Source organism: Seriola dumerili, unplaced genomic scaffold (genome assembly GCF_002260705.1).
Source record: "Seriola dumerili isolate Sdu_G_001 unplaced genomic scaffold, Sdu_1.0 BDQW01000409.1, whole genome shotgun sequence".
Classification (NCBI taxonomy): Eukaryota; Metazoa; Chordata; class Actinopteri; order Carangiformes; family Carangidae; genus Seriola; species Seriola dumerili.
In genome coordinates, this window is record NW_019174664.1 from 1,681,729 (window position 1) to 1,706,338 (window position 24,610).

Here is a 24,610-nt window from a genome sequence, read left to right on the forward strand (position 1 = left end):
TCTAATTCTCACCAAAGGACGATCAAAATCCCTTAAATAAAATTTGAATGTTTGAAAAAAAAATCAAGTGTGCAATTTTTTAAATGAAATTTGTACAATATCTATCGTGTCCTTGCTGATGATGTGATAATATGTATCTCCCTGTCCTCCTTACTTGCAGTTTCGCCACAGTACGCCCTATGTAGGACCTCCTCAGCAGTATTCTGTACAGCCTCCAGGGTCTGGCCCCTTCTATACTGGTCCAGGGCCAGGGGACTACCCTGCCCCATATCGTGAGTCATTAGTCCAACACAAATGCACATCCAGCACTATTCTTACATCACATTTATAATCTGAATTTTCACCATATAGTAGCACAAATACACACTAACTGTCAGCCTTGTGTTCCCTCAGAGCAGGGAGCCTAACTGTGTTTTACTAAATCCTCTTTTCTTCTGTTTTGTTTTTCTTTTCTCACAAATTCATACAGATCCCCTCAGGTACCACCCACCTGTCTCACCCTCTGTCCCTGCTCCCGTTCCCACAGCTGGTCCACCCTATTACCCAGGACACTCTATGTATTCCCCCTCACCCTCCATCATAGTGCCTACACCACAGCAACCTCCACCAGCCAAGCGTGAGAAGAAAACAGTGAGTATCTTAGTAGTTTGTCAGTTTTTTTTCAGCTTTCCCATTGCATAAGCCAGTGAAAATTGGCAAGTAACAGTGAAATATTAAGCGTGAAACGGTGACTGACTGAGTTTTGTACACTGAGGTTGGAAAGATTCACAGGTTCACTGAGCTCTGATGCTAATAATCGTTAGCAAACCAGTGTAGAAAACATCAGCTGCAGCTTCGCATCTTGCTGGGCATTGCTTTCGGTGGTTAGTCAGATCAGCTCTCTCACTAATTAATGTTAATTCAGTCTGTGACTTGATGTCAGGTTTAAATTAAACTTGGCTGTCAGTATTACACAATTATTAAATAGATCCAGAAAGAAAAAAAAATTGGTATTCAATCATAACCCTTTATTATAGAAAAACATCTTATTTGATACATTTTCATTGCACCCCTGAAATTCTTTATTCGATCCTAGATTATTCAATTTAGGAGTACAAGTGCTCCTTCCAAAAAAAGTAATTTTCTTCTTCAGTTGAGTCTGCAAACTTTGCCTGGGAGGGAGTGGCTCCCCCCGCTGCTGAAAAAAATCCTTCTTTTTGTTGCTCTGTGCGTCATTATCAGTTTGTAGCGGTGTGTAATGTGACTGTTGGAAAATGTTCACAAACATGTGGCTAAGGCAGCGTCCTTCAAAGACTTGGGTGCTTTAGTGAGGTCTGTTTTTTTGCGCCATTGTCCTCCCAGATCCGTATCCGTGACCCCAATCAGGGTGGCAGGGATATCACAGAGGAGATCATGGCAGGGGGTTCAGGGAGCAGGAATTCAACGCCTCCTGTCGGTCCCCCCTCCTCTACCCCCACCCCACCACAGGTATGGCTCTCTCACACACTCACTCACCTACAGTATTTCCAGTCAAGGTAGTGTAGCATTAGGAGCAGCTGATTAGACTGGAGCTGTAGCCGAGGAGAGGAGACACGTCTCTTATCCGGCCGTCTCGCTCTTTCATAAGAAATTCATGATGGCTTTGAGTGCGAAATGGTACATTCCTGTTGTTTACAGGACGTATTGACATCATCATTAGCACTTTTGTTTGTGGTTTTATAAATGTGGTTGAGAATTTATGTTTTTCGGGTACACAGGTCCTAAGTTCTTGGGAACATTATGGTCATGAAGACTTATAGATTCAGATAATAACAAAAAAAAGAATAATTTTTATCATGATCATTACACACCACATGTTCAGACATGCAGTTGGGGGGCATGACTTGTTAAAAAAAATAGAACTACTACTACTACTTTATCATAGTATAATAATCCACTTTAAGCTTGTCAACAGCTGTTTTAATCTTACACGTGCTTCCCTCCTATCACTGTTTCTATTCACTCACTATCTTTTACAGTAGATTGCATAAGCACTGTCTGTATACTCCTACTCCTTCTACAGAATCCACTCTGGTCCTCTTACCTATCAGCTCTGCTCTTTAAAACAAATAATTTAGTGTTCCTCTTGGGGCAAGAGCTTTGCCTAGAAGTAAAGGTGGTAAGGCATCGGTTCTCAATCCCAGTCCTTGGAATCATGAGTACCACCAGCACTGGTATTGCAGTCCCAAATCAGATGGATAGAATGGGACCCAGCAGGCCACGGGGTCATCATATTGATGCTGACCAACACCGTACTAATGCCACTGGCACATTTTAATAAATGAAAGGAACCAAGGCCAAACTAGAAAACTTTCCTGGATTCTGAAGAGGGATGTTGTGACTTCTTCCTCCTTGTGTCCTTCTGTGGATGTTAACAGTGTCTTTCCTCTCTTTTTCTGTCTTTTTGTGCCCCTTTGATTTCATTTCTTTATGTATATATCCCCCTTTTCTCTGTCCTTTACTCTGCATTGTTCTGAGCCGTTCCCCTCCTCCCGTCATTCTTCCCACATTGATCTTCATTCTCTGTCTTGTTCCTCCTGTCTTGTCCTCCATTGCTGTCCTCTTAATCTAACCATGCCCCATTGGACTCATAATTTCTGCTTAATCCTGCATTTGGGCTTGTTTGTTTATTTGTTTGTATGCGCGCTTGCCTTTCATCTCTGTGCCTGTCTTTCTGGTTTTCTGTGTTGCTAGTTTTTATGGCCGCACCCTCATTATCCTCACATTTTCTACCTCAAATCACAGCAGCAGCTGAGCAGCAGCCAGACTCCAGAGCAGCAGCAGCAGCAGCAGCAGCAGCAGCCGCCGAAGTCGCAGTCGCAGGCGCAGGCGCAGTCGCAGCCTCAGCCTCAGCCTCAGCCTCAGCCTCAGCCTCAGCAGGCCCAACCTGGAGGCTACACGTTGGAGCCCCCACAGCCCCAACAGCCACAGCAGCCACAGCAGCCGTTGACAACAGGGGCTTCAGACACCAAACCAGGGCCAGGTCTGCCCCAACACCCTCGCCATTTTTTTTTAAACTTCAACCACAGCTCTTAACGAGAAGCCACTCGATTTTAACCCTAGTGTTATGTTGAAATTATAAAAACGTATCATTTGAATTAAACTAAATACTGGCTTGTTTTACTGCTGTATCATTGCCTCCCATGTCAGGCAATGTAATCTTTAGTTTTATTGCCCCCACTCCATGGAGCGGCAACCCCAGTAACCCTCCACCAAATCATCTTTTGCAAAAAACACTGATCTCCAAGCATTTTATGAATCACTTTTGTTTCCCCCAGAAGTTGCTTCATAACAAATGCTTTCACTTTCATTTCACTTACAAATCAAGAGTGTGGTGTCAGCATGTTTCCCTGCTTGTCTAGTATGTAGCTGGAACATTTTACTAGCACTTCTCGGAAAACCTTTATCTTTCATCTTTTTTTTTTATAACTTCTCTGTGTAAAAGTTTATTTTTTACCTCCATGCAAATGTTGGAAACACTTTTCTGTCTGGTTTGTTGACCCTGGGGCTGACACAATCGTGAACTTGGAGTTGAACTTATTACAACCTACAGTGTTTATTTGTTGTTTGTTTTTATTTAGTGTTCTTGATATTTTACTGAAGACATGTATTTATCTGTACTCTTCCTCCTTCCAGATGATACGCCAAAACTGGAGCCAGTTGTCCAGAAGTCTTCCTCACCTGGGCTTGTGCAGCCTGAAGCCCCTGTGGAGAGACTGGAGGCCAACACACCTGTAACTGAGCCCACTTCTGCTGTTGAACAAGAGCTTCCCTTCCCCGCCTCGACGACCACCCCCGTCACTCCCCCACCTACAGCGGCCAACGCCAGTGAACGTCCCTCAGCCAGGGAGTCTGCTGCTTCAGCCTCTTCTCCCTCGTCCACAGTCGGGGAGCAGAAACCCTCTTCGACGCCATCGCAGACTCCCAACACAGACAAGCCTCTTTCAGACGCCCCAAGAACTCTGGCTGCCTTGCCTGCACCAGCCCCCAAGGCTTTGAACGGCCTTGCAGAGTCCGGGACTGAGCTAGAGACCGCGGCTCATGAGCCTTCTCTTATGCCTCCTGCTGCACTCCAGCCCCAGCCCTCTGCTCCTGCTTACAGAGAGGCCACCTCCTCTGAAAATTTGCCTTCTGACATGAGACCAGAGGTTCCCATTGCTGCTGCGCTTGCCCCGATGGCACCTGTGGCTGTGGTGCCAGTCACCCTGACCTCAAGCCCCGCCCCATCTTTGCCAGTTACGCTCCCCCCTGGCCTTCCGCCTCTAGTGCAGGCCACAACAGAGGCTGACGAGCCGAGCAAGTCCTTAGACACTAAAGACCTTGCCCCCAGAGTAGGGACAGAGGCACATGGTGGCATTACTGATAGCAAAACAGAGTCCCAGCATCAAGCACTCATCAGGAAGAGTCCCACTACAGGTATATATATCTGTTGCAGCTGTGAAATTCATCGATGGTTTGTTTCAGTAACTGATGAGTTTAAACCTGCAACAGAAGAGAAATTACTCTTTGGAGTGAGTTTTTTTGATGATGAGACGGCCTTAAATGAGAGGTTGTTTTATGAGCCTGCTAATTTTTTATAGCATTATGCCTAAATTGCAAAATGAAGTGGCCCTATGATACACTTTTACGAACAGCCTTACAACACGCATTGCAGATAATCTCTTAGCAGACAGTATGCTGATACAGTTAATTCCCCCAAAAGGCACAGTCAGATAGAATAAAATCCACGCATCCAGAAAATCCTGGAAATGATGTGAATCATCTTTAAATTTGAAGATTATTTTAATGTTTTTATTTGCCAGAAAAAAAACATGCTATTCAGTATTTTCTTAACATTTGTTTGTTTTATAAAATGCTCCGCATAGTTGTGAGGGACTGGATGTACTCTGGGTGACATACATGAACCAGTAGTTCAATAGCTCAGAGTATGTTTGACTTTTTCCATTTATCCCTCTTTTTCTGCTCTGTCAAATAATATTTCTAAATAACGTTTGTTTGCTGTAGTTTGGTCTGAGATGAGTGAGGTTTAGCACATCAGGGCAATGTAGACGTATATAACTTTAAAGCATTTTATGTCATTTTCTGGCTTTCATCATATTTGGTGTAAGGTTTGCTTATACAAACTGATTTTTTTTTAACACAAATTTCACTTTTACATCTATTGTGGTTGTGCTGTTTGCTCACTGGCTGTGGCTGATTGCACGTTCCTGCGTTTGTGTTGTCCTGCAGTAAACCAGACGGCTTCTGCTATACCAAAGACCTGGAGGAAACCAAATGAAGGGATCTCTGCTGGAGACACACCTCAAAAGGAGGATGAGGTAAAAAAAAAAAAAAAAAGGCCTGTTCTCTTCATAATGCAGGATAAAGAGTGGGAAAGAAAACACTACATTGCTTACTAAGTATATATCAGTTCTACTCCAAATTGTGTCTGTTTATAGTCTCATGGCAGAAGTCTGTTGACACAAACATGCACTTAACCTACTTTTCAATTTTGTCACCCTTTTCAAATGCTTGGTATTGCATTTTGATACGAGCTTTTTTTTTTTTTTAAATGACTACCAAGTATCACAGGAGCGAGACAGAGAGAGAAGAGGAAAGGCACAATGTGGGCAATAGTTCAAGTGGAAAATGTTTCCACATGTGTGGTTGGGGAAGCAGACATAAATGACTTTGGGGTGTTGTTATTGTCCGAGAACGAGAGCAAGGAGTTATCCATCATCTTCATGGCTCACCAGGCTCACTCTATGTAAAATCAGCTCTGTCCTGTTCTCGTTTCCTTTCTTTTATTGTTTTGTTCTGGGTTTGTAGCTGTGGGAGAATGTTCACACCACTAAATACCAGTGCTACAGACTGCTAAAAGGCTTCTTGTAGTCTATACAACAAGAGGTTGTATAGCTTTACTAGAGCTGCAACAGTAAGTCAATTGTTCAATTGAAAGAAAACTAATCAGAAAATGTTTTGACAGTTGATTAATAAGTATTTTTTTTAAGGAAATGTTCCAAACATTTACTGTTTCAGCTTGAAATGTGAGCATTTGTTGCTTTTAATTGTCAAATATGATAGAAAATAAAACATCTTTATGTATGTAATGTATTTATTACACAGTAAACTTGGCTTAAGTTTGGACTCCAAATATATTCACATTAGTACGTTTGTTTTTCTTTTGGCAAGATTTTTTTCTGTTTTTAAAGAGCAACTTTGGTGCCGTCCACTCGAACAATCCTATTGTGCTCCAGCTTTTCCCCTTTTCTGTCTTCTGTAGTTCCTCATCACCTAAACCTACAGAAAATCCTCGCATTCTGACCTCCATGCATTTCATCATCTCCAAGTCATTTCTATACCTTCCCCTGCCTTCACCAATTTTGATCCATTCATCTCTGTTTCCTTTACCACTTTACACTCTTTGTGTCGATCCATTTCAGCCTCTTAACCGATAATTAAAGGACAGTGTAATTTAGATAAATCGTGATGCTAGTAGTTTTAAAATGTGATTGACTGTCATATAATTACCTATAGAGCTCTTTTGTACTTTATATCCCCCACAAGACATTCAAAGAAAGCTAGATGACTGCAACCACTGAGCTGTTAATCATTTATTATCTTCCTCAATGATATTAATGCAGGGCATAATTCTTACTGACAAATATTGTGGATCTGAAAACCGAATCTTGCCTCCCCAAAGGATGAGCTGAGGCCAGTGGATCAACCCGCTGGAGACCAGGCCCTGCAGTCAGCTCCACTGAGCAGCAGCCCTGTGCCCCTACCATCAGTCTTCACTTCCACCCCTGCTGCAGCTCCTGCCAGCAGCCCAGAGGCTGACAGAAAGCCCGCTGCCCCCGAGGAGAATGGTGAGACTGAGATTGAGCCCATGAGGAATGGAGCAGGCCACACCTCAGAGACGGAGAGCAGCGACAGTGGAGCCACCCCCGGAGACAAGGAGAGCTCCACAGGGGCTCCACAGGACATGGAGGGTAAGACAGACCTTGTTCTTTGGACAGATGTTTGAAGTCACCATAGGAAGAACTTGAATGTAGAAAAATTCACATGTTTTCTCAGTAGAATCACAATGATTTCTGTGTGCTGAAATCCAGATTTTGAGCATATCTGTTTCTCCCCTTTGGCGTTGTCAGTGTATAAAGCTGCTATATTTATTGCTAGTTTCTTCTTCCCTCCCTCTTAAACCCTGCTCGGTGCTCCAGACCTGGCCGAGCCCAGTGGGAAGCGTCAGTATGACAGGGACTTCCTGTTGGGCTTCCAGTTTATGCCTGCCTGCATACAGAAGCCTGAGGGTCTCCCACCGATCAGTGATGTGGTGCTGGACAAGGTAAGTCACAGATAGACCTGCAAACTCACACATTCAGAGGCCATTGGACAAAAGGATTGTTTTGTGAAAACCTCTGACGGCCAAGTGTAGATAAATCGATGGATGGAAATGTCATGTACAGTCTGTGTTCTTAGCAGATAAGGAACAGCCCTTGGAGGTCCCTAAATGTGGCTCTAAGAATGGAAAGTTGCAAGTGAATTTTCCGACTCTGTTGTCTTGGACTGCAACTAATTTTTATTTCCATCATCAATTTATCTGATAATCACAGAGCCAGACATCATAAAGTGTCTGGTTTTTTTGGGTTTTTTTTTTTTCTTCTGATTATCAGTTCAAATTCCAAATAAGTTCAATGTGCTATCAGTGACTGGTATTGAAGTCACTAGAATAAGTTTTGCATGAAAAGTAATTTAAATTGATTATCAGAATTATTGCTGATTTACTTCCATTGATCAACTAATCGTTTCAGCTCTACTTTTATCCATTTTAGCCGCAATGTCAGTATCAGCCTCTGTGAACAGAAATGCATTATTATTATTTCAGTTTAGTTTTTAATAGAGCTGTAACGATGAGTAGATTGGTCACGGAGCAAAAACGACTCCAGCTTCTCAAATGTGAGGATTTGCTGTTTCATATCACTGTAAATTCAGTTCCATTGGCTTTTGGACTGTGAGTTGAACAAAGTGAGCTATTTGAAAACCATACCTTAGGCTCTGGCATTTATTTTCTGAGTTTGTAAAGTTAAGCAATGAAGCTATTACCTGATAAATAAGCAAGAAATAAGCTAAGCAGTAATGAAAATAATGTTTAGATGCACCCCTAATTTTGAATACACCTCTCAATGAACCATTGTCCTTCATTATCGGCTTATAGCAACAGGCTGTGTTTTAGATGTAGCTTTACTTTGTTAGATTGTGTGGACTGGATCAAAGATACACCACAGAGAGTTTGGTTCATTCCTCTGATCCCCACATATGTATGGGTGGAGCATATGGCCTGCTGAAATGCTGTTTTGATTAAAATCACATTGCTATTATGTCACACTTGGCAGTGTTAAGAGTGCATGCCCCTCCCCCACCTCTCCAAAAAGAACAACCAGACCGGCGAACAGTTGATTGGTACAATCCCATAGTCTCATATTCTCTGTGGGAGAGAGTGAAATCTCACTGGAGAGGAGTCGAGAGGAAGTCAAGGGCAGCTGAAAGACAAAGAGCTGGATTTGTTCTTCTCTCCTCCCCCACAACTATCTCCCTCTCTCCTCTATTCCTTTCTTCCATCTTTCTTTCCTTCCTTCCCCTCCACATCTGGTCTGACTTCTTTCGCTGAACGGCCTGAAGAACCCAACAAGCAGAATTTATGAGCAGTACAGTAAAAGTGCATTAACAAAAAGCTGGTAATGTGGCATGACCGTCATTTACAAGGGGTCACCTTTAAAAAACCACTAGGTTAGAAATGCGCACGCACACACACACACATAGAGACACACACACACACACACACAGAGACACACACACACACACACACACACACACACCCACACACACCCACACACACCAGTTTGACTCCTTTTGCCCTGTTGCCAGTATTATTAGGGGATCACTGCTCCCCCTGCTGTTAGGCTCATTGTGTGTGTGTGTGTGTGTGTGTGTGTGTGTGTGTGTGTGTGTGTGTGTGTGTGTGTGTGTGTGTTTGTGTTATGATGTATTGTGCGTGTTATGTGCCGTACAGATGAACCAAAACAAGTTGCCATCTCGAGTGGTGGATTCCAGGGTGATTTCCAGAGGACCTGATTTCACACCTGCCTTCGCAGATTTTGGCAGGCAAATGACCGGAGGACGAGGCGCTGCAGTGAGTCACACTCGCACACACACGCTCTCCCAACCTACCACAATCATTCATAAAATAACACGCACACCTCCACCACCTCTCCTCTACCTTCTGTTTCTCTCAACATTCCGGCAATACAGATATCATGATGCCTTTAAGTGGGCAAAATGTCATTGGTACAAACGCAGCTTTCAAACTGTTCCGTAGTGATTTATTAAGTTATGTTGGAGGTCAAAGCTCATTTGAAAAACTTGGTTTCAGCTGATGGTTAATTCAGCACTCTGCTCTGGACGTGTCTGTGATACCTTTTCAGAGTTTTGCTTTTGTCGTGGGCAAAAATCAGGTTGATTGGAATTTAATTAAAGCTCAACATTTTGGACAATAGGCCTATTTACTATCTTGCCAAGAGTTAGGCAAGAAGATCAATATGACTCATATCTGTCAGTTAAGTATAAAGCTAGAGTAAGAAGAAAGTTAGCTTAGCTGGGCACAAAGAATGGAAGCAGGAGTCTGAAGGCAGACCTTTTTCAGGTTCGCAGCTTCATATTTACAGTGCAGACGTGACAGCGCTGTAGATCTTCTCATCTAACTTTCGACATGGCGTTGTATAAGAGAATTTCTGGACTGTTCTTTAACCCACTTGAGTGTAGCAACATATTCATATATTCTAGTCAAGATATTAGGTCAGTGAAGTGGCTTTGATCCAGTTCTGCAGGATGTTGCACAAGGTAATGAGTAACATCTGACAGCTGCATGTGACACTTATATTTGTAAGGAATTATCAGCTAAATGATATTTATGTTTGCTTTTCATGAAACACACACAAACTCAAACTTTGATTGACAGTGGTTTCGTGTACTTAATTGGCAGTAATCAGAAATATTGACATACTTTTTTTCTTTCATTGCATGTGTAGCTTATGAACATTGGTGCACGGCGGCCTCCACCCAGGAAGATCATCATGAACGTGTCGGTGAATGACGATGTGCAGCTGAAAAAGTCAGAGAACGCCTGGAAACCGGGCTTGAAGAGGGAGAGTCCCGCAGAGGATCCTGAGACACAGAAAACACAGGTAGGGCTGAATATACACACACACACATGCGTGAAGACAAACAAAGGAGTGGGTGGATTTAAAAGTTAGCCACATGTAGCAGTCTAGTTTTGATAATTAGTGATCCATAAGTTCTTATGAAATCAGTTCTTTAGTTCAATTCTGTAACTATTAGTAAAGAAAAATGAGTGTGTAGTTATTGCTCAATTAATCATCATAATCTTCATCAAAAAGTACCAACAATAATAACCTCACAACAGAGTTAGAGGTTCATGTCGAATCCAAGCTGATTGAGTGAATGATTGTTGTGATTGATGACCCCAGTGATCAACTACCTTGTATGACCGATTCCCCTCAGGACCTCTTCAGAAAGGTCCGCAGCATCCTGAACAAGCTGACGCCTCAGAAGTTCAACCAGCTGATGAAGCAGGTGACAGACCTGACCATCGACACAGAGGAGAGGCTCAAAGGCGTCATCGACCTGGTCTTCGAGAAGGCCATCGACGAGCCCAGCTTCTCGGTGGCCTATGGAAACATGTGCCGCTGCCTCGCCACGGTAAGCAGGTCACCATGTTGTTCAGGATGGATGAAAGGTGTAGACTTGAGGATAAGAGAGGCTTGTCCAGAGGCTCTTGGCAGGAGAAAGCTATGAATATTGCTCTTACCTCAGCTATGGTACATTTACTGGATGCTTTAAGATGACGTGTAAATTTTAGCAGTACACTGTAGGTGAGCGCATGCAATGTGCATCTCAATATACAGATGCACTATGCGAATAGATTGATTGGTTCAGAGCTCTGCCTTTTATGCAATAAAACGCGGTGAATTGCAGCACAATTCAATAGAGTGATAAGTTTTTATCATTTTTTGATGACATGCAAGAAGAAACTGTGAGATGTCTAGTAACTTCAGCAGCCTGCTGTTAAGGTATTTGTAAAGAAGCAGGAAAATCAGATCAGAAATAATCTTTTCGATCAGGTCACAATTTATTAAAAATGCTTATCTAAAGTTATAGATACTCTGTTAACAGGAATATGAGAAAAACCTTCTATTTTTCTGCCTGCAATCAGTTAATAACTCTGCCCTCACATATGTTAGGTATTAAGATTAAAACAATACATGCATGAAAATGGAAATGTTTAGGTTTATAAAAAGCACAGTATCACCTGCAGAACTCACCGTTGGTTTACATTAGTCTTTACTTACTTCTATTACTCTACTATATCCACTATGTCAACTGTTCCCGTACAGCTCAAAGTGCCCATGACAGACAAACCCAACACCACAGTGAACTTTCGCAAGCTGCTGCTAAACCGCTGTCAGAAGGAGTTCGAGAAAGACAAGGTGGACGATGTGGTGTTTGAGAGGAAGCAGAAGGAGCTGGACTCTGCTGCATCGGTACGTGTGACACCTGATTTCATGCTTTACCAAAACATTTTTAACACGGAAGAGAGTGAAACTCCAAAGTTGGTCTCAAATCTGGCAAAGAGGTTTTTTTATGAATAACCTTCAGGGCAAGTATTTGATTAACGTTTCCTTGGTCCCATCAGGTGACGGAACGCGAGCGTCTCCAGGAAGAGCTGGAGGAAGCCAAGGACAAGGCCCGGCGGCGTTCCATCGGCAACATCAAGTTCATCGGCGAACTCTTCAAGCTCAAGATGTTAACGGAGGCCATCATGCATGACTGTGTGGTCAAGCTGCTGAAGAACCACGATGAGGAGTCTTTAGAGTGCCTGTGCAGACTGCTCACCACCATCGGCAAGGACCTCGATTTTGAGAAGGCCAAGGTGAGCTGGAGTAGTTGATATTCAGGCTCTGTGGTATCAATCTTCTCATCCAACTCTTCGAGACACTCCGAAAAAGTATCTTCCCAAAAATTCATACTGTTCCATTAATTGGTGAGCGTCATTGTGGAAAGAGCTATACAGCTGATCAAGGACTGTTGAAATCAGATCACTGTGATTTCAATTCACAAGAGACTAGCCTCCAAAACAAGGTGTCTAAAGATGTGAAGAATCCCTGGTTACTACATTAAAACAGTATATTGTCACTTTCTATGATGGAAATCTAAAGCTTTCCATATAAAGCTTTAAATATATTCACCAGTTGGTTGTTTAGCAGATTTTTTCCCCATTCAAAATAAAATATTAAGAGTATCTGCAGGTGTTTGCAGGGATGAACTTATGAGGTGAACATTTTGTCAGCAGCAGTTTGACAGTCTGACAGTGCATGTCAGTATGTCTCTGCTAACACGGCACCAAGGCAATTTCCTCCACTGGTTTACCTGGTAAGGAGGTGATTCTGATCTTCGGCAGCACAGTTCAGTTTCTGGTGGGATTTGATCCCACACCAGCTGAGCTACATTCAGCTCCGGAGGCAGAGGAGAAATTGTTTATGTAGGTTATGAGGAAAGAGGAATATCCCCACAGTGTCCCCTCGCTGTTTTCTATCTAACTGGCTCTCATGTAGAGATCAGTGACTCCCAGCTGGACGCAGCTAGAGTCCTCAGATGCTTGGAGAGACATAACTGACCCGAGGGCCTTTCTGCTCTCTCTCTTTTTGCTGTACTGTGATGTGTGGTTTGATTCTCATCATCTACCAGTCTCTCTGCAAAAGGAAAAGCCATCTGACCAAGGAAACTTGCTAATTCTGCTTTACTTATTTACACTCCTGACCAGCATGTAAGTGCAGTTTTTAATGTTAAATACTACAGAATATGGTCATAAATCATCACTCCTGTCCTTCATATGAGTCCCAACCCCGTTTAATATGGTAATTTCCTGAACATGGACCTGTTAATGTCAGGCCATTACACTGATTTGGATCTGTGCTTTTTGGGCTATTACAACTGCTGTCTCTAAAAATGTTCCAATTTAATCTTGGGCGGTCAGGACGGCTCCTGCTCCAAGTAATAAACTGAACAATTGGTGGACTTGGTGAAAAGCTAATGTGAAAATCACTGAAACCAGCTGTCTGGTAGGTTGAATGGAGACATCAAGAATATAACCTTCATGTCTCAAATTAACCATCTCTCTCTCTCTCTCTCTCTCTCTCTCTCTCTCTCTCTCTCTCTCTCTAGCCTCGAATGGATCAGTATTTCAATCAGATGGAAAAAATTGTGAAGGAGAGGAAGACGTCATCTCGGATACGGTTTATGTTACAGGATATTATAGACCTGAGATTGGTGAGTGTGTGTGGTTGTGATTTTTCTTTTTACCTGCACAGCTGTAGAGAGGCACCATCAAAATCCTCAGACAGTATCTGTGTGAAAATCAACAATTCAGTGTACCTCAAACATTTTAAAGCTACCATTAATTCTACTAGATATTATTTGACTATATTCTGAAACAATATATTGTGGTAAGATGCAACACAACAGAGTAATGTGATTACTTATGGTGCAGGCAGTACTACTCTACCATTACTAAGGGTTGTTTTGGCAGTGGATGTAAAACAGGGATCGTCAGACATAGATGAATGCAAATATACTAATGTAGGCGTAAGGTCAGAGCAGGGTTGGCTGATATGGCCAAACTCGCCCAGCACTGACTCACACTTTTAATTGCTCTACTGCGCAAATGCAGAACAGACAAAAACACTATTGACCACTTGCAAGGTCGTCATCATTGTGCATGTGTAATAAATCCAGACAGCTGTGTGTGCTTCTTAACATCAGCATGAGCTGGCGAGCTAGCTCTTTCTACCAGTAAATGTAGAATCCACACATGGATCAGTCCTGTCCCATGCCTTTACCTCTCGAGGTAATATCTCATCAGTAAACACAGCAAGCTCAGGTAAATATAAAGTAATTTTGCAGTTTCTCCCTGTCATTGAAGATCTCTGTGATGACTAGACTTACTACAAGATAGTCAGAGCCAGCGAGGCCACCCTGTGTCATGACAGCCGCATAGACTGTGGCAGGTGTCAAGTCAATTTTATTGCTGTAGCCCAGAATTTGCCTGAAAGGACCTCACAGTCTGTACATCAATGAGACCCTCAGTTTGGATAAAGAAAAACTCCCATAGAAAACATTTCAACTGGCAAAAAAATGGTAGGAAACAGGAATAGCAACAGAGGAGGGATCCTTCTCCCAGGACAGACAGACACACAATAGGTGCAGTGTGTTCAGAGTGGACAGAAATAACAAGATTATATTACAACATGGAGAAATCAGAAGGACTATATTAGGAAGATGGATCACAATTTAACACAGTGCACATTTAGAGTAACTATTCATGTTACTCATGTAGCCAGCTATCACTTATGACCAATGTCATGTCAGACACCATAAAATGGCCTCATCTTTGCATTCATGTTCAATGTCTTCACGTATTGATTTTTTAAGAGCACCTATATGTCAATGCATACACAGTCATGTACAATACATATACACACAGATACTCACATGCACACAGTCTGTTTTATCTGTTGTGTTGTTTTTATCCTGACTCAGTTGTAGCAGTTTATTTGTTTAGTTGTTTGCCCTAAACAGGGACTCAGGCTATAGCAGGTATATACATTACATCTGATGCATTGTTTGTAACAGAATTTATCTGTATTATCCAGGTTAAATAAACAAGTTGTGGACACATGAACATGTTCTAGCGTCAGAACACTGGCAGAAAAGAAAAAGGACTTAGTGAAATAGAGACAAACAGGGAGCAAATTATTAAACATTACAAGTGTCATGTTGTGCTTTTCCAATAGAGAACTGTCTGCATTGATTAAAATGTGATTCCCTCATAGCTCTCGCCTAACACAAGCTTTTTGAATCAATGTCACTGTCTCCTACAAGATGCCGGAAACACAGATTCAGTCCCTACTGTGCTGCACCCCTGTCAAATTTTAAATTAAAATGAGCAAGGCTCGTTTTAGGCAGTGCAAGGATCCACTTTGTTTAAAAACAAAAGCTCTGTGTTCAGCATCGTGGGATGACACAAATATTAATGACAAATGATGGGTTGTAATGCAAGTTGAAAGTGATAAGCTTGTTAACAGCTCTTTGCGTCAGTTATGATCATTGGTTAATTCATCAGTGTGTCTCCAGACATTAGGATATTCCTCTGTGATTGACAACTTCTTCTGTGTACGCTCTGATGTATCTGGTACTGTATGATAAAACCCACACATGCGCTCCTAAATTCTCGGGGCTGTCATTTGAATTCGCTGAGATAAAGAACAAAGAAATCAGTTTGAAAATGCAGAATCTGCCACTACTGTCTGATTCTGGTTTGAAGTCATTGTGATTTGTCATTTTTCTCTCAGCACAACTGGGTGTCCAGAAGAGCCGACCAGGGCCCGAAAACCATCGAGCAAATCCACAAGGAGGCGAAGATTGAAGAGCAGGAAGAGCAGAGGAAAGTGCACCAGCAGTTGCTCTCCAAGGACAGCAAGAGACGGCCAGGTCAGGCCTGCAGTCTAAATCCTCTTTAAGGCTTAGAATCACATCGGCACGGCTATAGTGACTCGGGAAGCCTGCAAGCATACAGGCAGACTTCCTGTCCCTATAGCCTGCAGAGACGCTATTGTGCCCAAAAACATACAGGAAGCCCCCTACCCCCTCCCATCTGTTTGCTGGCCTATAATATTTCATCATGTGTAGCAGCATGCTACAGAAACAGTCAGGAATGTCATTCTGTCTGCGACTTTTGCAGCCTTTTGACTCCATTGTATTTCCGCTAAACTCTAAACCTGTATTTTCCCTGTTCATCTGTGGGTGTGTCTTCATAGATCCAAGAGATCAGAGAGATCAGAGAGATCAGCGTGTACAGAGAGAAGAGACCTGGAACACTGTGCCCATGACAAAGAACAGCAGGACCATCGACCCCACCAAGATCCCAAAGATCTCTAAGGTGAGGCCTGCTGCCAGGGCGTCAACAAATGGAGGGGTGCCAAAGACGAGGAAGATTGTTTTTTTTTTTGTTTGTTTTTTTTGGGGGGGTTTGTAATTTCACCGCAAACATCACAATCTGCTTTTAAATGTCAGTGATAACCAGTAACCAGGTGGTTACTTGTGTTCCATGCAAATATATTATAAAATCTCTACAGGCGATCCAGGCCAGTCCATTAATTCAGTTTAGATTTTGGCTATAACACCAAATGTTTGCTCCTGAAATGACAGCACCCTGTAACCACACAGAGTTGTGAGCAAACAAACAGTTAATCCACAAAACAAATGCAGTTGGTATTTTTAATTAATGATGTGACGGAGCTGTCAAAAACCTATTTTAGTGGCATTTTGCAGGGGAACCACACCTCACAATCTTGTATCAAATGTGATAGATAATACTCATGCTACATAACACTAAATATGATAGAAATACATTATAGGAAAAAGCTATCAAACGTCAAACATCTTAATTTTTGCAGCCGCAACTTCACTTGCCTGTAAGTTCACTTGAGTCTGATCTGTGAGATGTAAAATGTAAAAAGACTTTAAATTAATATTGGATCACAAAGCGTGGTCAGAACTTGTTAAGGAGCCGCTACTGTATTGTCAAGCAGAAACATATATAATGTTATATGATTTAAGATTCATACAGGTATTTAAATAACCAAGTTTATGTTTTATATCCTTTACTGAACAATATCATTACTGGGAAAAGACTAACAGAGGCATTTGAGTGTAAACATATTCACTGACAGATACATTATTGTTGGTGATGATGTGACACAGAGCAGAAGTTAGGACGGGCCTGAATTAAGTTAAATTTAACTAAAATATCATACTATTATTTGGCTATTAAAAAAACGGTCTCCTTAGGAGCACCAGTGGATGTCCAGAAACCAAAGTGTCCGCCGAAATGGCTCAGTATGCCGCCTCCCCACACCCACGATTTCACCCTTCAATTAAGAGCTTATCAATTCAACGATGTACAAGAGTTTAGTTTAATAATCCATCAAACCAACAGAAGCTGAATATCATTTTGTGATAACAGGAATGACTAGAAAACTGACCACAGAGGATATGGAAGGTTTTGTGGCAGCATTTTATGTTTTCTTTGTCTTATAGTCTGTGAGGAATCTGCAGGCTGGCCCTGTTCTCATCTGATTTATATTATTGTGGTTTACATGTTCAGTAGTACAAAGTTCCTCCTGCTGGATCTATATGGTACTGCAGTGTAAAAGAAATGGCAAGGTTTTTTTTTTTTTTTTTTTTTTTGAAGCTCTACCTGCTGGATATACTGTGTCATGTTTCAGTGTTAGTTGACCAGAGAGACTGTACTGTACTGTGTGTTCTCTACTGTATGGTATGGTACAATAATTTGGCTGGTAATTGAATTCAGCCAGTGCTAAAAAAGAAGCATATTTCCCCCTCTGCTGGGTATTTTGAGCACTCACGGGACTGAAAACCCTGTACCTGTAGATTAAAGTCTGGGTCATTTATTTCTCTTTTCAGATTTTATCCTTTCCACTATTGCTATCTGATTTCCTTGTGTAGTTTTCAAAGCAGGAATACTAAAGCTTATTCTTAAATGATTCTCTTTCTGCAGCCTCAAATGGACGAGAAGATCCAGTTGGGCCCACGGGCTCAAGTCACGTGGGTGAAGGGCAGCAGCGGAGGAGCCAAGGCCAGCGACTCAGGTGAGATGACACAGCGAGTCGAAGCATCATTACATGAAGAAGACCTGGAGATACAACAGAGAACTGAGTAGACAGTGAAAATATTGTTCATCACACAGCCAAGTACTTTTCATCTCATGTCTCAGAGGCTCAATCATCAAAACAAAAACACCAAGACTGACTGATATTTTTTTCCTAACATCTCTCAGCTCTCTCCCTCTGTCTCCCTGTCTGCTCAGATATCAGCTGTTGACTTTTCATTACAGACTGATTTAAGTTATAACAGTTAAACGTTTCAGTTACGCTTCACGCTACATAATCTATGTGATAAGATTGTGGCCGTAAATGTCTTAAATGTCACGCAGTTAATGTGTCGGTATGCTTGAAACAAATTACGACGTGTCATCCGACCACGTCTGAAGATGTTTATAGTTGTTCCAAACAGCCACGCTCAAAGGAGTGGAAAAATAAAAGCTTTAATGGGCATAACGGCACATACTGTCAGATGTCTTTCCTCGAAGGCTTTGGTGATGTTGCTCCTGCTTGAACGCATGAAAATTGACAGAAGTAACGGTGTGAAGATTTTAAAAAACGGAGCCTGAGGGAAGGTCAGACCCTGCTTGCTTTCCCACCTCCACACAGTTGGCCAGTCGCTTCATGAAAGTTGTGCGAACGTTGGATCGTTGTGTTTGGAAAGTTACAGAAATGGTCACACTCTGCCCCTGAATTCTGAATTCTTGTTTGACCATTGAGATGTTATGTTTGGTCTGAAGGAAATTTGTTTTCTTTTTTGATTGTATTTTCTACTGTTGATGATGTATAAAACTGTTGCATTCAGCTTATATTGTGAGTCAGGTGAGGCAGCGCTCCTCTAAATGATTGCACCTTGACTCTAATAATCCACAATCACTACCCTTGATTTTCTGGTCATTTTTGTCTTTTTTTTTCCAACAACTTTTTCTCTCCATAACAGAACTATCACGGACAGCAGGCCTCAACCGTTACTCTGCGCTGCAGTCCACACCTTCACCTCAACCCTCCACCACACCTCCACAGAACCCAGACTTTGACTCCAGGAGAACTCTGGGAAGGTAAGGGACAACATCATTGTCTTCTGTAGGGCTCCTGTTGGTTTGTTTTCCCTCCCCTCTGAGGAGGGTATCTTTGTGGCCCTGATACCTAATTTGTCTGACCCTATGTTACCAGATATTTTGAACCCTCCAAATTTTCATTTAATTTGGAAGAAATGTTAGTTTGGTAATTATGGTTTTGGATTGCTTTTATTTGTGCTTTAGTAACGATGATTTCATTTAGGTTTCAGGCAAGTTTTTAAATTGTTTTCACTACAGAATAGGTTAGGTTCCAAATAGGATCAAAATGGCAAAACTCAAATATTTTTTTTTCTCCTTGCTCAGAGGTCCTCATTTACACCAGCATCCTTTCTGACTCTTTTTTTTATTCATTTTCCGACCCCCACTCCAGTAGTCGTAGCAGTGCAGGCAGAGAGCGCAGCGAGAAGCCGCTGATCTCTGCCCTGCCATCATCACGGCCCGGACCGTTCACCAGGGGAGGCAGTTCGAAGGAGCTGCTGGAGAGTCAAACCCCAGAGGAGCCACGAAGAGACCGGGAGCGAGAGGGAGGCGAGCCCCGGAGACCAAGTGTCACCGAGGAAAAAACGGAGCCAGAGCGCAGCCGAGTCAGAGAGCCTGGTGAGACACGCAGCGCTGCACAACACATGAAACATACAGTCCTTATTGGTACCACACTGATATTTACTTTCTGCCATTTTTAAGCCTTCAAAAATTCTGAATATAAAGAATTTTTATCTATTCTATAGTTACACACAGTATAAGATTAGCTAGTTTATTTGTGCAGAATTAAAATATGCAATGATATAACTATATATAATTATTGTTTGATGATATAAATTATACATTTTCCCACATATGATTTTAGTTTGTCATCTGATCATAGTTGTTTTACATGATTATATTATTATATTATATCATGTTAATACACCTTTAACAGCATCAGCAGACATTAATACCTTAGTATTAATTTTCAATTACATTTACCAATGTTAGCCCTTGTATGTAAATTAATTTAGAATCGACAGCAGGAGGAAATCCTGTACATAAACAAAAGCATCACTTCACTACAAAACAATGTGGTATGACGCCATGAGGTTGTATTTAGTCTGTTCAGTGCAGATTTTGTACTTGTCAATATAAAAAACTAATTTTATCTTAAACCAAGATAGGACGGCAAAGTATGAACTGTTATAATTATAAATGGACAAAGCCATTGTATTATCCATTGTGACAGTGATTCAGAGTAAGTTGTTATCTATGTGGGGGTTTAATCCGCGAGAACCATACAGACATCTGAATGAAGCTCTTACCACAGACAGACACCGTTGTGACTATTGTTTTTTGCATTGACAGCGAAACCTGAGCCTGTGGTCCAGACTCCGGACAGACCTGCCCTCTCTGAGGAGGAGATAGAGAGGAAGTCCAAGTCCATCATCGACGAGTTCCTGCACATAAACGATTACAAGGTACTGAGATTCACAGGAACATCAACAGTAGATGAAGCCTGTGGCGCCTAAGTTCGGTGATTTTTAGATGCTGAAGTTTTAATCCACGTCAACAAACAGCTTCTTACAAGAGTGTTACTAATGAGAAAATGACTTTGTTAGATTCATTTATAATTCAGATAATTTACTTTTTAAATTAAGGATTCGCTGAGCTAAAGCATACATGTTGTCTATATAGCTTTTAAATTTAAATCAATAACTTATTCGGTAAGTTGAGGTCTGGTAAAGTAAGGTAGGCATACTTTATTGTCCTGCAGGAAAAATTATTTGAGGAAATTGCTTATACTGTATGAATCAGTGAGTTTTGTTTAAGATGAAATACCTCACTGCTGTATCGATTTATAAATGGCTTTTTAATTGCTAGAATAACAGAATTCAGTTGAGCTTTTTCTTAAAGTTCCCTTTCCTGCCTGCTCTCCAGGTCAGTCAGTCATGATCATATTTCTTTGTTTTCTGCAGGAGGCAGTCCAGTGTGTGGACGAGCTCGATTTGGGCTCTCAGCTGCACATCTTTGTGCGTGTCGGGGTGGAGTCGACTCTGGAGCGCAGTCAGATCACACGGGACCACATGGGCCAGCTCCTCTTCCAGCTGGTGCAGCAGGGAATCCTGCCCAAACCGCAGTTCTACAAAGGGTCAGTTCACCTGCCAAAGCCACTGTTTTACCTTAAAATAATCAATCACTTTCTATTGACAAGAATGTAACTGTCATCACAGCCTTGTGTGCTTGCCTGCTTCTTTTGAATGTCGCACCTTATTCATGACAGTTTTTCTCTTCACACATACTGTATTTTTACCCTCTTTTGCTTCTTCCAGAATTTCTTTTTCTAATGATTTTGTGGTGACAGTGAGCTGAAGGAAAGAGTTACAGTCTTTATTCAGTTTCATTGGGTTTCTGTCACGTGTTAGACTAAACATGTCCAAAAGTCTGAGACCAAAAAAGCAGACACTGACACTGTATAGAAAACTGAAAGTGCTTATTTTCTAGCTTTCCTGAATCTTGGAGTTATTGTTGTAACAGAGTTTTTTTTTGTTTTTTTTTTAAAGGTCTTGAAAAGTCATTGGATTTGTTCCCTCAAAAAAGACTTTAGAAGTCTTAAATTCAGATTACCAAAGTCTAGAATCTTTTCTCTTAGCTGCTGTAGACCGTACTGTCAGTTCCAAAATATGATGCAATTGTGGGCGGGTGTCAGGTGACCTTACACACATACGAACTAAAAGTGACACTGGTAGGACTTTGGATTTTGCAGCAGGAGGCTGGTCGAGTTTCAGTCAGCAACATCAGACCTGTATCAAACACTGTCTCTCCTACCCAGCTAAAATAGCTACTGCAGAGACCCTGTGTAAAGAAAACTAAATAGAGATACATTTGACAAAGTTGACCATCCATTAATCATCATGCTATTGCTACTATTTTCAAAACCAATAAATGTTGTCAGAACATGTAGGGAAACATGTATCAAATGATACAAAGGTGTATCATTCTGAAGATGTTTAATTCATGTTATAATTGTTCATCTGTTGTGTGTTATGTGTTCCAACACAACACATTGGTATGAAAATACTGTAATATCTATGTAAGCATGGAGGCTTTTTGAGAGAGGGTTTTTCTTCTCTTTGAATCTAATTGCTTGTTCATATAAAATGGCCACAAAATGGGATTAAAAACTCTGTTCAGTCCCTTTTACTGAGGCAGATATTTTCAGTGTACTGTGCTTAAAATATCATTGCAAAATATTATTCAGTTTTGGACTGCCTAGCCTTGTTTCCGGGGTCTCGGACGGTACGGTCAATTCATCCAAACTTACTGAATTAAAAATGTAAGTGAGTATACATATATTTAGTCTCTGCTTAAAAAATTAGATGCTTGTCTGTGTTTTCTTTTTTCGAACAGGTCCAGTTCTAATGGTTTTTTTTGTCTTTTTTTGCAGGTTTGCAGAAACGCTGGAGCAAGCGGACGACATGGCCATCGACATTCCCCATATCTGGCTGTACTTGGCAGAGCTGCTCAGCCCTGTGCTGAGGGAAGGGGGCTTCTCTATGAGAGAGCTCTTTAGGTAGTGACACGACTATACCTGAGTCATTCGTTCATGCCCGAGGAGGCTACATGCACAGCAGATTACAGTGGATTTGCCTGTAAACTAAGCCCTGTATGAAATAAGATTTTAATTTAATTTCTGTTGTCTCTTTGTTCACAGTGAATTAAGCAAACCTTTGCTTCCTGTGGGAAGAGCTGGGATCTTAATTTCTGAAATACTGCACATACTATGCAAACATATGGTAAGCAACACTTATATCTGTTATTCCTTTTTTCAATCATTTCATCATCTATTCAGCCTATAGCAACAACATAATATTTTTCTCACTACTGTAAGTTAGACAAAAGTAAAAATACATTTCAGAGGAGTGAGATGTGATGTTGTCTGGTCTTGTCTCCACAGAGCCATAGGACTGTGGCTTCTTTGTGGAGGGAATGTAGCCTCAAATGGACCGACTTCCTACCAGAGGGAGAGGACGTCCAGGCTTTCATCTCACAACAGGTTTTTGATGAAGGCCTCTGCATATAATGTTGTTATTATGTGAAGAATCAGAGTCACCATCCATCAGCTGTCTAACCACTTTATAAAATCCTCTCCATTGTTCTTCCTCCTCTTTCCTTTTTCCAACTTCATTTTCATCATTTCCTCACGTCCTCTCATCTTGACACAAACAGAAACTCCAGTTCGTTCAGTCGGACAGCTGCAACCCTGAGGCAGCTCTGTCTAAAAGGATCTTGTCTCCTGAGGAGCTGAGACGACAGCTGGAAAGACTCCTCCTGGAGGACATGGCCAGTGACGAGCAGATCTTTGACTGGGTAGAGGTATGGCAAACTCTGCAAGCTAGTGGCTAATATTCAGATAAACAAAACTCTGACAGCTTATTTACACCTGGTAGGCTGCATGTAATAAGCAGAAATTCTGAAGTAATAGTGTGGAAAGAGAACAAGTAAGTTACTGTATTTAAGCAGGAAAGTGTTTTCACACAGAAAGTGATTCTATCATTGAAATGGGCGCCATCAGGGCTCAACGCTGTTGCTGTGGCTACCAGCTGCATCCAGTCCTACTGTAGGCCACAGGTTCGGCTAGTCACCCATTGTAAATTTATTACGTAGGCAAATACAGTTGACAGGGTTGTAGCCAAAAATATGAAAAAACAATAATATGAAGCAATTGATATAAACTAGCTATCTAATATCATAAACATAGTTCATTGGCCCAGACCAGATAACCAACCTTTAAAAGTTGCCATGGCCACATGGCAAGCTGCAACAGCAAACTGAAAGAGGTTGAAGTTCGTGGGTCACACGGATTTCCCAGGTGTTTACATGGGAAACAAAGGAGGTGTTGGCAACCACTTGATGTTTGGAACTTTTTTGTGATCTTATTCAAACTGTTTACTGTTCTTCAGTGGCATCACTGCTAGGCAGAGCTACAGTATGTGAAGTTGACAATTGTGTGAATTGTGTGTTTTGTCCTCCTCCTCTGTGCTCCATTTTTCAGGCAAACCTAGATGAATCTCAGATGAGCTCGTCTCCCTTCCTGAGGGCTTTGATGACAGCTGTGTGTAAGGCAGCAGTGAAAGGTAAGCACTCCACAACCTGGAGGAGAGACTCATCTATTCTGCTAAAATCTCACCACTGATTGCAATATTTACACTCTGCCAAACTCTGACCGCAGTGGCGCAGCATGTACTTACTCTGCCCCCTGCTTTACTGCACAGATGATAACACCAACTGTCGAGTGGACACGGCCATCATCCAGAGGAGATTGCCTGTATTACTCAAGTACCTTAACTCAGACACTGAGCGACAGCTGCAAGCACTTTATGCACTTCAGGCGCTGATCGTCACCCTCGATCAGCCTCCAAGTAAGTTCTGCATTAGAGTTTACTCCTCCCAATGAAACCAGGAGATTGATTTTTCTTTCTTTTTTCTTTTACTTACCGTAATTCTTTATCACAAGATTCCTAAATTGTGTTTAAGCAACAGTATTGTAGACAATATAATCTCACCACAAGGTTCATTTAGTAGCTGTTCTGGAGCTATTGATCCTGTCACATGATTTTCATCAGCAGATGAAGTTTGCATTGTTATCATGAAATTGTAGACATTCAAATTTCCGCCTCCTTCTGAGTCCTTTAACTACCTTTTATCCATTTTGGATTAAAACTTGAGACCTCCAAGAATGAACTTTGAATC

General features: G+C 41.6%; 1 protein-coding gene across 1 annotated transcript in view; it reads left to right on the plus strand.

Annotated features, from left to right (window-relative positions):
- The window catches only part of eif4g3 (eukaryotic translation initiation factor 4 gamma 3), a 48,402-nt gene that overhangs the window by 20,882 nt on the left and 2,910 nt on the right, over positions 1–24,610 (plus strand). The window contains exons 7-34 of the mRNA XM_022761389.1: positions 161–272; positions 470–630; positions 1,342–1,467; positions 2,764–2,790; positions 2,848–3,001; positions 3,655–4,434; positions 5,248–5,336; positions 6,701–6,989; positions 7,218–7,342; positions 9,068–9,187; positions 10,083–10,238; positions 10,576–10,773; positions 11,469–11,615; positions 11,768–12,004; positions 13,297–13,401; positions 15,483–15,621; positions 15,948–16,069; positions 17,711–17,801; positions 18,754–18,871; positions 19,263–19,489; positions 20,225–20,337; positions 20,836–21,008; positions 22,305–22,430; positions 22,572–22,653; positions 22,815–22,913; positions 23,087–23,233; positions 23,913–23,994; positions 24,133–24,279. Coding sequence (XP_022617110.1) covers positions 161–272; positions 470–630; positions 1,342–1,467; positions 2,764–2,790; positions 2,848–3,001; positions 3,655–4,434; positions 5,248–5,336; positions 6,701–6,989; positions 7,218–7,342; positions 9,068–9,187; positions 10,083–10,238; positions 10,576–10,773; positions 11,469–11,615; positions 11,768–12,004; positions 13,297–13,401; positions 15,483–15,621; positions 15,948–16,069; positions 17,711–17,801; positions 18,754–18,871; positions 19,263–19,489; positions 20,225–20,337; positions 20,836–21,008; positions 22,305–22,430; positions 22,572–22,653; positions 22,815–22,913; positions 23,087–23,233; positions 23,913–23,994; positions 24,133–24,279 — 4,492 coding nt within the window. The remainder of the gene's footprint in view (positions 1–160; positions 273–469; positions 631–1,341; positions 1,468–2,763; positions 2,791–2,847; positions 3,002–3,654; positions 4,435–5,247; positions 5,337–6,700; positions 6,990–7,217; positions 7,343–9,067; positions 9,188–10,082; positions 10,239–10,575; positions 10,774–11,468; positions 11,616–11,767; positions 12,005–13,296; positions 13,402–15,482; positions 15,622–15,947; positions 16,070–17,710; positions 17,802–18,753; positions 18,872–19,262; positions 19,490–20,224; positions 20,338–20,835; positions 21,009–22,304; positions 22,431–22,571; positions 22,654–22,814; positions 22,914–23,086; positions 23,234–23,912; positions 23,995–24,132; positions 24,280–24,610) is intronic.